This window comes from Strix uralensis, chromosome 14 (genome assembly GCF_047716275.1).
Source record: "Strix uralensis isolate ZFMK-TIS-50842 chromosome 14, bStrUra1, whole genome shotgun sequence".
Lineage (NCBI taxonomy): Eukaryota > Metazoa > Chordata > Aves > Strigiformes > Strigidae > Strix > Strix uralensis.
Window position 1 is genome coordinate 24,217,896 of NC_133985.1, and position 14,219 is coordinate 24,232,114.

Sequence of the window (14,219 nt, forward strand, 5' to 3'; positions counted from 1 at the left end):
CCATCCCAGCCAGACTCAGCATAGTAATGAAGCCTATGAAATTACTGCCAGAATATATCAGAAGAGAGCATAACAATCTTTTAAGATGTGGCTAACCAGAGTACAGTGGAAATAGTTGAAAGTAAGTAGAATAGGGTTTCTTGTAACTGGCACTGTGCATGTTCGGAAAAAGCGTTTGGGACTGCACATATCACTGACAGAATGTTAGAAAGATGTCCATGACTCAAGGGCAATAGTCTCTTAACCCCTTTTCTTCTCACATCAAGAAAATAAATATAATAACCTTGGCTGTGCCAGGTGAAAATGAAGAGGTGTCCTGGGCATATGAGAAGTTTTTCCTCAGTGGTGTACAGAGGAGGGTTAGCACTGATAAGATGGATATTTTACAATGTCAAATGACAGTGGGGGGTGTGTGTGTGTGTATTGCTTATTAATGATGTCTTCCTGAAAGTAGTATTGTAATTATGGTTTATTAATCAAGTCTGAAATTTTGGAGTGGGCCAAAATGTAGATCCAAGGTATTACTTAAATGCAATTACTTGCCTCAGGAGGCTTCTGAACTTTGTGCTGTAGAAACAACTTATACCAATTTAATTAAGTTTTATACGATCCTTCTCATACTCTACCCCACTCACCCTTCTCCCCCACCTTCCTTTTTAAAGGAAGAGAATGGCATGCAGTTTATGCAGCTACATATTTCTAGGTCCAATTTGGTTTAAAAACTGAAGGATTACAGATTTGTCAGACTGTTTTTCAAATGATCAATTTGCTACTTGTTGGCTTTGTAAGTAGATACACTGACAGGAGAGCTTAGTTTCCTCTCCCTGAAACTGATCTGCAGAAACTTTTTGTTGAAAAATCTTGGGAGATAAATGACAAGAAAACATAGAACTACTCTATAACTTACAAAGGCATAATGAGAACAGGAGTATGATATTTAAAAATTGGGTCTAAAGGCCAAGATTTTTAGGTGATTGAAAAAACCAAGCTACTAAAGATAAAGGGAAGATGACTGGTAGGTTATGATCTGAAGAGGCAAAGAAGTTGCTGTAGCTCTTGTTCTAATCGTCTGTGTTTGTCGTTAACCTGCTGATCTCAGAAATAAATCTCCTGCACTGTAAAGAATCTAAAGAAACAATGTTGATGCAGAAATATTCTGTATTGTAAAGTTTTAGTGACTTTTGTACAAAATTTTACAGTTTTGTGTCTCTATTCCAGAGACAGAGGAGATTGGTGATGAAGAAGTCTTCTCATGGCTCAAGTGTGCAAAGGGTCAGTCTCATGAACCAGAGAATCTGATGCCAACACAGATCATTCCTGGTACAGGTAATGCTTGAAACGTGAAAGGAAAAATTCCAAATTTTGTCTCAATTCTGAGCAAACAAGTGGAAAAAATACTAAGATGGTTGGTGTTCTGGCTTGATACCTTTTCTAGCGTGGATTTAGAGGAGAATTCCACTTGCTCTAGTAGACGGGTTGAAGGGAAGGTAACCCAAGTAAGATCATGCTGTGGGCTTGAAGTGAACATCCTTCTGATACTGGCTGTGACTCCTCATACTCAGCTATTTTTAGTTGTATCAGTGAATTTGGTTAACTTGCAAGAAAGATATTTGGGGGGGGGGGGGAGGGGAAGTAAATGGTCAGCACTTACTTGACTGTTGACTTAACTGGTCCTAAAAATCATAAAATGGTTAGGGTTGGAAGGGACCTTAAAGCCCATCTAGTGCCACCCCCCTGCCCCAGGCAGGGACACCTTCCACTAGCCCAGGTTGCCCAAAGCCCTGTCCAACCTGGCCTTGAACCCTTCGAGGGAGGGGGCAGCCACAGCTTCTCTGGGCAACCTGTGCCAGGGCCTCACCGCTTCCGTCATAGAAAATTTCTTCCTTATGTCCAGCCTAAACTACCCTCTTGCAGTTCAAACCCACTGCCCCTTGTCCTGTCACTACAGGCCCTGGTAAAAAGCCTCTCTCTGTTTCATGATCCCCCTTTATATATTGAAAGGCCACAATAAGGTCTCCGCAGCCTTCTCTCCTCCAGGCTGAGCCACGCCAACTGTCTCAGTCTCTCTTCACAGGAGGGGTGTGCCAGCCCTCTCATGGTTTTCGTGGCCTCCTCTGGACCCGCTCAAACGGGTCCGTGTCTGTTTTGTTCTGGGCACCCCAGAGCTGGACGCAGGACTCCAGGTGGGGTAGAGTAGAGGGGGAGAATCCCCTCCCTCGACCTTCTGGCCACTCTTCTTTTTGTGCAGCCCAGGATAGGATACGGCTTTCTGGGCTGCAAGCGCACGTTCCCGGCTCATGTCCAATTTTTCATCCGCCAGCATCCCCAAGTCCTTTTCTGCAGGGCTGCTCTCAGTCCATTCATCCCCCAGTCTGTATTGGTACTGGGGATTGTCCCAACCCAGGTGCGGGACCTTGCACTTGGCCTTGTTGAACTTCAGGAGGTTCAGGTGAGCCCACCTTTCAAGCCTGTCAGGTCCCTCTGGATGGCATCCCTTCCCTCTAGGGAATCAACTGCACCACTCAGCTTGGTGTCATCAGCAAGCTTGCTGCAGGTGCACTCAATCCCACTGTCTGTGTCGTCGATGAAGATATTAAATAGCATTGGGCACAGTAAGGTCCTTACTTGGGGGACACCACCTGTTACTGGTTTCCACTTGGACATAGAGCTGTTGTGGACTACCTCAGCTTTCTCCATGTCTGCTGTCACCAGCTCTCCTGTCTTACTTAGTGGGGGGGGTGTGTGTGTGTATACTTTCTTTAATCTTCCTTTTCTGGCCAACATACCTGTTGAAGCCCTTCGTCTTTGCATGCCTTGCCAAATTTAGCTCCAGGTGTGCATTAGCGTTTCCTGATCCCATCCCTACACATCTAGGCAACATCCTTATATTCTTCCCAGGATATACATCCCTGATTCTACTGTCTGTGCATTTCTTTCTTATATTTTAGTTTGACCAGGAGGTCCTTACTGACCTGTGTTGTTCTCCTGCCTTCCTTGCTTGATTTTTTTACACATAGGAATTAAGACCTCCTGCACTCTGAGAAAAATGTTCTTAAAGAGCTGCAAGCTTTGTTCAGCTCCTTTGTCCCTGAGGGCAGTTTCCCAGGGGGCCCCATATGCTATTTCCTTAAGCAACTGAAAGTTTGCTCTCCTAAAATTCAGTGTCCTGACTCTACTCTTCATCTGGCCAATATTCCTCAAAATTGTGAATTCCACCAGTGCATGATCACTGCAGCCCAGGCTGCCAGCAGTCTTGACATCTCCGATTAGCTCTTCCATGTTGGTGAGCAACAGGTTCAGTAACGCTTCTCTGGTCAGTCTGTCTCCTGCATTAAGAAATTATCCTCAATGCACTCCAAAAGTCTCCTTGACTGCTTATAGCTTGCTGTGCTGCTTTTCCAGCAGGTGTCAAGGTGACTGAATTTCCCCATCAAGATCAGAGCCTGTGAGTGTGATGTGTCCTGTAGTAAACACCAACAGTGAGGTTTCCTGTGTTGGCTTGGCCCCTAGTTTTTGCCCATAAGCTCTCAACCTGTTCATCACTGCTTTTCAAAGACAGCTCTGTGCAGTCAGTCTGTTCTTATACATAGAAAGCAACCCCCCCCAGCAGTCTCTGGTTGTGCGATTCATCCCATCACATTTCACTGCTAGTGATTAGGTCGTAGGTTCTAGTTGCACAATGACTTCCAGCTCCTGCTGCTGTGCTGAATGCGTTGGTATATAGAGGCACTTCAGCTCGGCTATCAACTTTGTCACTTCTTGAGGGGAACATGCCCAGATTCCTTTGAGGCACTTCACAGGTGTTTCCCTGTTGGTTCCTGATACATCAGCAGCCCCTGGCTCTTCTCTATTGCTCAAATCTCCATCTCCTTCCCCCACTAAGTCTAGTTTAAAGTTCTCTGTGTAAGTCTCGCCAACTTGTTGGCAAAGGCTCTCTTGCCCTGCTGGGCAGGTGGATCCCAGCAGCTCCCAAGAGATCTAGCTTCTCAAAGGTAGATCATAGAAGCCGAAACCTTGAGTATGGCACTGGCCGCGCAGCCAGGCATCAACCTGTTCAGTTTGTTACCTCCTTCCTCTTACTGGGAGGACAGAGAACACCACCTGTCCTCCAGATCCTTTTAGCATTGCTCCAGGGTATATGTAGTATCTTTTGGTGGTTCGAAGTTGCCTCGTTGCAGTATCACTGGACCCTACATGGAATAGTAGGAGCAGATGATGACCTGTAGGATTTGCCAGGCTTGACAGCCTCTCAGTGACATCATGAAGCTAGTGTTAGCACAGTTCTCCATGCTATTGAGACAAGTGTCTTGTTACAGCATGTGATCTTAAAGATACTTTGCAGTAATACTAAAAAAACCCCACTCCTCTGGATATATATTATAGTTAAGGCCTTGCTTTTAGATTTCTTCACATGTGACATTAAAGATCTTAACTTTATTTCCAGCGCTTTACAATATTGGAGACATGGTTCACGCAGCACGAGGCAAATGGGGTATTAAAGCCAATTGTCCGTGTATTAACCGGCAGAACAAATCAGTGTTGAGACCAGCTGTCACTAACGGAATATCACAGGTACGTAATCCGAGGCTGAAATGACCTTGTTTGACATCACATTTTTAAGATCTATTAAAACGTTATATTCTTTAGACTAATCTATTGTGAAACACCAACTTTATTTTCTCCATATGTATTCTGAGTGGTTTAGCTTAGCAGAAATCTTCTGGGACGTTTTTCAGGAATGTGTGCTGCCACTGGTGTTTACCAAGTGGCTATTTGTGCTAATACTCTTAGGTAGAGGTTGGATAGGAAGCCATTCGTATTGATGCTGAATCTTAAACCACTATGAGTAGCTTGCAACATGTGCATTTATTTTGTTATGGTTCCTGAATGTTACGTGGTTCAGTTACTGTTCACACAAAGAGTCCTCTGGTAAAAAAAGAAATTGAAAAGTCTGGGCTTGTGTTAAAAGATGCCGTGGTAAGCATTCATGGCACAGTGCAAGGTCCTGGGCTCTGGTGCTACATAAGCATCAAGGAACTCTACTGTGTGCTTGAAGCAAATGAACAAACTAAAACAGCAAACAAAATCCAACGCATGGGATAACTACAGTGACTCCCAAGTTGAACTGTTCCCTTTGTTCAACGTTTATCAGCTGTTTATATTTTTGTTTTAGCTTCCAACTGTAAATCCTAGTGCATCAGTCTCTGGAAATGAGAGCACCTTTTCCACTGGAGCAGGGACAGCAGGAGTGGGGCAACTAGAAATGGACACTGTTCCAAAATCTGAAGCAACTGATAGTAGGATAGAAGAATCTGCAAAAACAGAGACATTACCAACCAATAACTCTGGTGAACTAAAGACTAACAGACCACTTTGTCCAGAAACAGCTCCATCGTCAGCCTTACACTGGCTTGCAGATTTAGCAACACAAAAAGCAAAAGAAGAAACAAAAGGTGAGCAGAAGGCATGCCCTCTGGGGTTGGAATTAAAAGATAAATGATAATGTACCGCTTGGTTGCTGTTGTTTCTGAGAGTGCCTAGCCCTAAATAGAAAAGAACATGGTCGTTTTTCTTCCTTTGCCTCTTAGAACCAGGGGTTTCTTACAGGCTTAGGAATACACATAGCTGGAAAGATGATGATAGAGCTGAAGATAAAAATACTGTGTTGTCACTCCCAGTTCATTGCAATGCCAGTTCTTGTATTTATTTTCTAAGTAATAAGCAGCTGGTATCCTGATGTAAAACAATAGTAATTAATTTCAGATGCTGCTTTGTCACTTTATTACTATGGAAGTGAATAAAACTGGTTTGTGTGCTATGTGAAGAGTGTGGTTCCAGAGAATTGAGAGAGAAAAGCCCACTTGAGGGGTCAGTTGGAAGCTCAGAACTCCTTCAATGCTCAGTAGTTTGAGTGTGATTCTCAACATGAAATAACTGTTTACAGAATACACCTCCCAGTTGTCAGAGGTAGCGTGACTAACACGGGATTCCTGTCCGTGTGTCTAGTGGGAGTGACTTTAGATGTCAGTGTGAAATGTTCATGACTCTCACTAGCTTTGCATGGCTTAGTCGCTGTAGTATTTTGACTGCAGTTAAAACTTGAAATATTTCATACTGAAACATTAATTCAGAAAGTCAAGGAAATGTTTTTTACATGAGTCTATTACAAGGTTGTGCTTCCTTGTTTAGCAAACACTTTTCAGATCAGATCTGCTGTGCTATTCAAAACCACAGCATATGAAGGGTAAAATCTGTCTGAAATGTATGATGTCTTTGATTCTTTTTGAGGGGCCTTATTCACTGTTGCAGTGATGATTTACCTTTACCAAAAGATTCTGCCAATATCCTATTTAATGCAAAAGCAAATAATTTCAGAGAACTTTGTGATCATTTGAACTTTGCCTTTTTTATTTTTTCTTTTTCCCCAATGTTATGTTTTATCTTGCAGAATCAGGATCACTGAGGTCAGTGCTTAATAAAGAATCCCATTCACCCTTTGGATTGGATTCCTTCAACTCCAGTACAAAGGTTTCCCCACTAACCCCAAAGCTCTTTAATAGTCTCTTGTTGGGCCCAGTGACATCTAGCAACAAAGCTGAAGGCTCCAGCCTCAGAGATCTGCTACACACGGGGCCAGGAAAGCTTCCGCAGGTCCCATTAGACACAGGAATCCCCTTTCCTCCGGTCTTTTCTGCAGCTTCTACGGTAAATAATTTTCTATTCCTTCAGTGATATCTGTTCTAGGGAAAAATTTAATGATGATCTAACATTTTCCATTTGAATGGTTTTTGTAGTGTCTTATTCTTAAATGTTGAAAGAAATGCAGCATCTCACCAAAACTCACCACCCTACAAGGTTGTAGAGAATTTTGATGCTAATTGTTAGTTTGTGGTTTGGTTTACTGATGTGGAGAAGCTATTTCTTGCGAGAGACCAAGAAAGTGAGTTAAACGTAGCCTTTACATTGTTTAATTGATAACCAGCATCCCTATAAAAGCTCCCTTTAAATTCCACATCTTCACAAATATTGCAAGAACATACCACAAAAAAAGACAAAAACCTATGAGCAAACCAGTTCCTTAAAAAAACCTTATGTATGCTTGAAAGGCATTTAAAATGAAATGCGAGTTTAAGAATTTAAGGTGTAGTTGCTATTTCTGGATACTTATTCTGTAATAAGGGTACTTTGTTTCTCTGTAATCTATTTTGGAGGAAATAACCTTAAAAACCCCCCCTGAACAAATCAACGATATTTGAAATGGTTAAAAGTATTTAGTTTGAAAAGGATAGATTCTGTGGAATTTATCAAGGCTTAGCTCTTCTTGGAGAATACTTTCTCAAAAAGTTTAGGCAGATAGAGTGAGGAGGATGATGAAATGGTTTGTCTCCTAGCAGAACTTTTTTTTTCTTCTTGTCAGGCTGGAAGGATGGAGCCTTAATAATTGTTCGTGTTGTTTGTTTTTGGTAGGGGTAACTGTACAGCTGTATGGGAAAATATGTCACTTCTACAGGAAAGTGGATACTTCCACCCCCCGCCCCCTCTCATCACTGAGTACAGGCGAAGAAATTGTGATCACTTGTTTTAAAGCAAGTTATTCCTTCAAGGCTTGAGAGGGCCTGTCTCAACTTGTACCCCTGTTCCTGCAGCTCTGCGCATTCTCTCACCACATCGAATCAGATCTATTGTATTGATCTCTAGGTCGTCTTCTGACCTAGACTCTTCTATAGTTCCATGAATATTTTTTCTGAATTAATATCTTCAGTTATAAACAGTCTTATGTTTTAGATTGGCTCTGCGTATGGTAAATTTTCTGTCTATTGAACCCTAGTTTTAAAGAAAATGGCAAAATTGTTCCAGTAACAGTTTTTTGCTGTTACTGTTTGCTCAGCTTCCAGTCCCTGTGTTTGGTTGGTTTTTGTTTGGGGTTTTTTGGGGGGGGGTGGGGGGGTGGTGTTAGTTGAGTTTTTTTGGCTAGCATGAGAAGCTCTTTGCTGCCAGAAATCTATCACAGCCCTGCCCCCTCCCATAAATATCTTATGGATAGTGGTTCTGTTACTGTTTATCTTCTGTTGAATATATGAAATAGATCTAGTGTCTCAAGTGTCCTGCTATAGCAAGGCCTGTAGGCAGACTTGCTTTTTTTTAAAGTTAAGAACACAATTTAAGATTGTGTCATTAATCTTTTGGAATTTTAACATCCCTTGAGGAGCATGGATGCCACAAACAGAGAAGTTGCCTACTTAGGGTTCTGTTAACATTAATCATCCAGGAAGCACTATCTCCTCCTTGTGTCAGTGTTTACCTAATGTTCCCATACTCATCAGCTTACCTGTGCCAGGGTTGAATTCACTTCCTTAGTAATGGAATGAGGAAAATGGGGAAATAAGACTTGAGATATTAATGAAGTTATGAAAAATGTGAACCATTTTTACCATTAAAGTAGCAGAGTTTAGATCACTTAAGTTTTCTATTCCATGACTGTTTGCTGTAATATTTTCCTGGATAGCCTGCAGTGGGATATTTTAAGTTTTACAATTATAGAACAGGGCCACAGCTGTTTCTGTTCTTACTGGATACACACCTGTCTCTGAGCTAATTTGTTTACTGTTGCATGTTTTTCTGATAGCAAGATGTTCATGACTAAAGTCCGGATGAGAGCAGATGTGCATTCATATTTATGCTGTTGCAAGACTAAACTTACCTCTGGATTTACATCTTCTAGGGGGCCAAAGGTAAAGCCAGTCTGCCTAACTTCTTAGACCATATCATTGCTTCTGTGGTGGAAAATAAGAAGACGTCTGATGCTGCAAAACGAGCTAGTAATTTAGCTGACACACAGAGAGAAGTGAAGGAAATGGTAATGGGCTTAAATGTGCTGGATCCGCACACTTCCCACTCCTGGCTGTGTGATGGCAGACTCCTTTGCCTTCATGATCCTAGCAACAAAAACAACTGGAAGATCTTCAGGGAATGCTGGAAACAAGGCCAGGTGGGTGATGACACATAGCCAACCTTACTGCTTATGGTATCCTGGCATTTTAACCTGCACCTTGGTTATTGACGAGTCTATTCAAACGTTAGCGAATTGCTCCTGAGTGAATATGATGGATGAAGATTTCAGCTGTAGCACTAAACAGGGGACACAGTGGCCCTGTCCACCCCATGCTGTACTGACTCGAGCCCCTGTGCTCTTGCACCTTGAGCTCTTCTCAGCTTACCGGTATGAGGGTGTTTGCTGCGACAGCCTTTTTAGTGGTGGTATGGTTTGTGCTGAACCTGCTCTTCTACAGCCCAGTAGTGGATCCACTATGATTTCCTGCATGCGTGCTCACGTCTACCCCATACTTGATGCTTTATAGCCTCAGGGAAAGGGCTGTTCCTTCCAGCTGCAGCATGTACAGGAATAAAAGCGCTACGTGCAGTAATTTGTGCCAAATTTCTGCTGAAATTTTGGGTGTACTTGACGCACTGTCTCATCCTGAGCCTACAGCCTGTGTGAACCTAAGTATTGTTTTGAACTCAGCATCTCATGTATCGAGCACTCTCCCGGATTGTCTTGAGGGGTCATCCACCTGGTAGGCCTTCAGTCGAAAGACTGGACCTTAGACCTGCTGCCAGCATAGCCACTTCTTCAGATCTCAGTCCATAGTGCTACAGCTTAGACTTTTCCAGAGAGTCATTAAGATTGGCCTGGTCAGACAAGCAGAATCTTAAGAAAGTGAGTAGCTGCTGCTGCGGAGGAAGTGCGGTGATAGCTCTGACGGAACAGGGTGTCTGTCTGTGTTCAGACTGTGGTCTTGGTTCTGCAGTGCCTCTGACACCGTTACTTCCACTGACTGCTCAGAACCGTTACTACCACTGACCGTAGGTGCTAGACAGTTATGTCCCTCATCAGCTCTTCTGGAGGAGTCCTCATTATCAGCTGTGCTGCTGTTGTGCCAGTGCTCTGGGCACTCGCCACACTTAGTGTGGTTGCTCACAAGACACACAGACTGCTGAGCTGCGGCAGAGGAGCGGGTCAGGCTGTGTGTTTCCCTTCTGGCACGCAGAGTCCATTCCTGCAGGAACCAGAGTACTTCTCAGTTAAGTTCAGCATGTCCCGGGGGACTGCACACTCTGGGTCCCCTGGGCACAACACAACCAGCACGTAGCCATGAGAACTGCGACACCACCAACCACAGATCTACCGGTTCCTGTTTCTGACTCCCCTAAGCCAGCTCCTAATAGGTGGAAGAGGCTACTGTGCAGCACACCCTTACTCGTATGACTAGAAACTTAGCTCACTGCTGGTATTGCCAGCTTTCCTCCTAATTGCAGTTATCTTTTTGTCCTGATTTTTTTTTTTTGAGGGCACAGGGGTCTCTTTTTTTTTTTTTGGTGGCTTTTTTTTTTTGATCTTGAACCTGTTGCATCTTTCTGATTTGTGAAGGATTTTGGATCATTCTTTTGCAGTGCGGTGGTGTCAGTCATCTGCCTAACTTGGCAAAGAGCTCCCTAGATTCTGGTCAGTATACTCGGATAATTTTCTCAACCCTCTCTGTCAGCAGATAATACAGTCTCTCAGTTTCTCTGCAGATGAGACTGGTTAATCACCAGGTGCCAAGATGCTGCACGTGGCTGTGGGGTTCTTGACGGTTAATGAATCCTGAGGCTCCTTATGGAGTCTAGAGATGTGATTACCAATCTTCCATCAGATGTGCAGCTTGTAGTCTGCATTGGTGCACACACTGAGACTCTGGCTACAACCATCATGATCATGTACTATCTGTGACCCTCCGTTTTAGGCTTTGCCCCAAGATGTGCTGGTGATGCTTTTGGATGACTTTATCATTCAGAGGGCCCCTTGTATAGCAACAGACCAGGCAAGTCCCTTGGTCATTCAAGGATTCTCTAGTGGTGGGGCATTCACTTGAATTTCCTGCTAAGATGTAGAAAGCAATCTAGCTGAACCTCTCTTATTCCGGCACAAGAGAGAGCAGGTGACCCAGGCAGGCATTGCTGTCTTGACAAGGCTATTCTAAAAAGAATTTCTTCAAGCAGAGCTTCACAAACTCTGCTTTGTCACAGTTCTACCTTGGCTGACATCTTGCTGTACATCACAGCTGCACCTTAAAAGTGAAGTCAAAGAATATTAATTCCACCACCATCCCTCAAATCATCTTCGCCTTCCCAATTTGTGGGCTGGAAAAGGTTAGTTGGAAAAAATCTCGTGGCTACTCTCCCCATCAAAATAAATCCATGCTGGACAGTAGATCTGAGCTATATGAAGATCTTAGCTGTGGTAGCATCCAAAATCATTAAAAAAGAAAATTCTTTTCCCTTAATGTTTGGATAATGAATGGCACTCTGTGGCGTGCAAGAGGAGCAACATTTTTCAACTCCTTTGTCTTAGAAATTGTTAGAAATAAAATAAACTCTTATTCCAGAATTTGCTGGGAGACCATAGGATTATTTCTTTCTGAAACTGTTTAAGAGCATTTTGCTCTCCTGAATGTGGTTGTTGCTCCTTTGGGAGTACTGTCAGGATTCTAACCCTATAGCAACCTGTTCTTTTCTGAATTTTCATGCTAGGCTTTCTCTTTTTTGAGATACCAAAGATCTGGAGTGGGACTGGAGGTTTTTCTTTGTTTTCTCCCTGTAGTCTGAGAGCAGATCTGGCAGGAAGTGTGTACCAACCAAGTCTGCTATCCTTTTATCTTGCAACCCTAGCTGTGCTCTTCACTAGAGAGAACATTTTCTTTCTTCCATGAGAAATTCTCTGCTTAATAGCTGGAAGGGTTCTACTAGGTTAAGTAGATTTATTTTTTTTGTTACGTTCAGTTGGTCAAGTGAATACAGCAGGGATCAAAACTTCTCATTACTTTCCTGGACTGAAGAAGATTATCCATCAGCTTAAAGTCCAACTGGCAGCAGTTTCCGCCTGTCCTGTGAAATGTACTGTTATTTTACTCCTCATCCGTAATCCCTAGGTTTTGGTAGAATATGATTAAAACTGTTCCATCGTCTTAATGTTACAATTCATTCTGGGATCAGGGAGTATATTTAAACTTGGGATCAGAGCATCTGCTCTGTCATGTTAGGGAGGTTTGCTGCTGTCAGGGCCTCACATTTGGGACACAGTGGAAAGACTGCCAAAGGTTGTCTGTCCCTCAGACGTTTACCCTCTGCTGCTCTTCCGTATTGGCACGGACAGTACTACCAGGGAGACCTGGACAGTATCAGGAGTGACTATATGGCTCTGGGAGTAGTGGTCAAGGCCACGGAGCCCAGGTGATTTTCTTAATCCTGCCAGTGAGGGGTAGAGGGGTAGATGAATTCTGCGTGTCAGCCATTGTTTGCACAGCTGGTTTCAACAACAGGGTTTTAGGTTTTATGGTCATGGGAACCTCTTTGTGGATTGAAGACTGCATGGAAGAGTTGGGATCCATCTAAGTGGGACAAAAGCATGTTTGCCAACAGACTGGCCAACATGATCAAGAGAGCTATAAGCCAGAAACGACAAGGGAGGGAGAATATGACCAGTGATCAAGAAAGGAATTAGTTGACTGGGTTGGCAAGCAAGCAGCGTGTGGTGATGTGAACAGGAGAAATCTCATACTCAGGAAAACAGGGGTGAAAGATGTCCACCTCAGACGCGTGCACATAAGTAAGGAACTGTGTATGTCACAGGTTGTGAGGAAAGCTCTCATACCGTTTCTGGGAAATCAGCATGACTGGGTGTCTTTCTGAAGTGCCTGTACGCTAAGGCACGCAGCACGAGGAGCAAACAGGAGGAATTAGTGTGCTGTTGCACAGCCATGGTCTCATTAGTACAATGGAGGAGTGGTGGGATAGCTCCTGCCACTGTGGTATGGCAAGAGATAGGTACAGGCTGTTCAGGAAGGACAGCTGAGGAATGACAGACCAGGAAGATGAGGAGGGAGCAGCTGGAATGGATGAAATTCTGTAGGAACGGATGATGAGCCATTTGAGAGCTTATGGGCCAGGATTAGTGAGCAGACTAACGTGGGCAGTGTTGTGGCAGGTTTCTGCTACAGACTACAGCAATGAGGCCTTCTTCAGACAGCAGGAAAAAGCCCTGTGTTCATGTTTCCTGGGCCTCATGGTGCCACCCTGGTGTGTGCTGGAGGAACAGCACAGCAGGTCACAAGCACTCCTGAAGCTTTCTGGAGTGCACTGATGCCAAGGTCCTGACACAGCTGATCGAGGAGCCAACTAGGGAAGGGCACTCTGCTGAACCTCATGCTTATACACAAGGAAGGGCTGGTGGTTGATGTGAAGATTATGGGGCAGCTTTGGCTGCAGTGACTATTATATGGTGGGGTTCTGCTCAAGATCCAGAGAGGAGAGAGCAAAGCAAAAAAGCAAGATCACAAGCCCTGGGGTTCAGGAGAGCAGAGTTTGACTTTTCCAGATATCTGCTTGGAATAATCCCATGGGATATGGTCCTGAAGAGAAGATGAGCTCAGGAATGCTGGTTGAATCATGCTTAACCTGCCTTGTAGCCTTCTGTGATGAGATGACAGGCTTGGTGGATGAGGGGAGAGCATTAAGCCTTTTGACACTGTCATAGTGTCACCAAACTGAAGTATGGACTAGATAAGTGGGCAGTGTGATGGATTTAAAACTGACTGAAATGCACGGTTCTGCAGTCACTAGTGGTGTATCCTAGGGGGGTCAGTATTGGGTTGAGTACTATTGAACAACCTCATTAATGACCTAGATGGGACAGAACTCATGCACCCTCAACAAGTTTACGGACGGTACAGAACTAGGAGAAATGGCTGATACACCAGATGGTTGTGCTGCTGTGCAGAAGGACCTGCACAGGTGGGAGAATTGGACTGAGAGGAATCTCGTGACGTTCGGCAAGAGAAAATGTACAGAGTCCTGCACCTCAGGAGGAATAACACCCTGCAGCAGTACGTGCTGGGGGATGACAGGCTTGAAAGGAGCTTCGCCTGGAAGGACCTTGGGCTCCTGGTGGACAAGGAGGTGACCGTGAGCCAAGAAGACATCCTCGCAACAAAGGAGGGAGGACAGCAGCATCCTGGGCTGCCATGGGAAGAGAGTTGTCAGCAGGTCAAGGGAAGTGCTCCTTCCCCTCTACTCAGCACTGGTAGAGGCCTCACCTGGAGTGCTGTGTCCAGTTCTGGGCTCCCCTGTACAAGACAGACATGGACTTACTGCAGCAAGTCCAGCAAAGGGCCACAAAGATG

At 44.1% G+C, this 14,219-nt stretch overlaps 1 protein-coding gene across 4 annotated transcripts in view; it reads left to right on the forward strand.

Moving 5' to 3' along the window:
- The window catches only part of KDM3B (lysine demethylase 3B), a 64,249-nt gene that overhangs the window by 35,640 nt on the left and 14,390 nt on the right, over positions 1 to 14,219 (forward strand). For all 4 annotated transcript variants that reach the window (XR_012630808.1, XM_074883357.1, XM_074883358.1 and 1 more), the window contains exons 12-16: positions 1,219 to 1,326; positions 4,445 to 4,572; positions 5,174 to 5,453; positions 6,449 to 6,705; positions 8,723 to 8,989. Coding sequence is in view for 3 of the 4 variants with exons in the window: in XM_074883357.1 (XP_074739458.1) it covers positions 1,219 to 1,326; positions 4,445 to 4,572; positions 5,174 to 5,453; positions 6,449 to 6,705; positions 8,723 to 8,989 (1,040 nt within the window). In the remaining variant the exon portion in view is untranslated. The remainder of the gene's footprint in view (positions 1 to 1,218; positions 1,327 to 4,444; positions 4,573 to 5,173; positions 5,454 to 6,448; positions 6,706 to 8,722; positions 8,990 to 14,219) is intronic.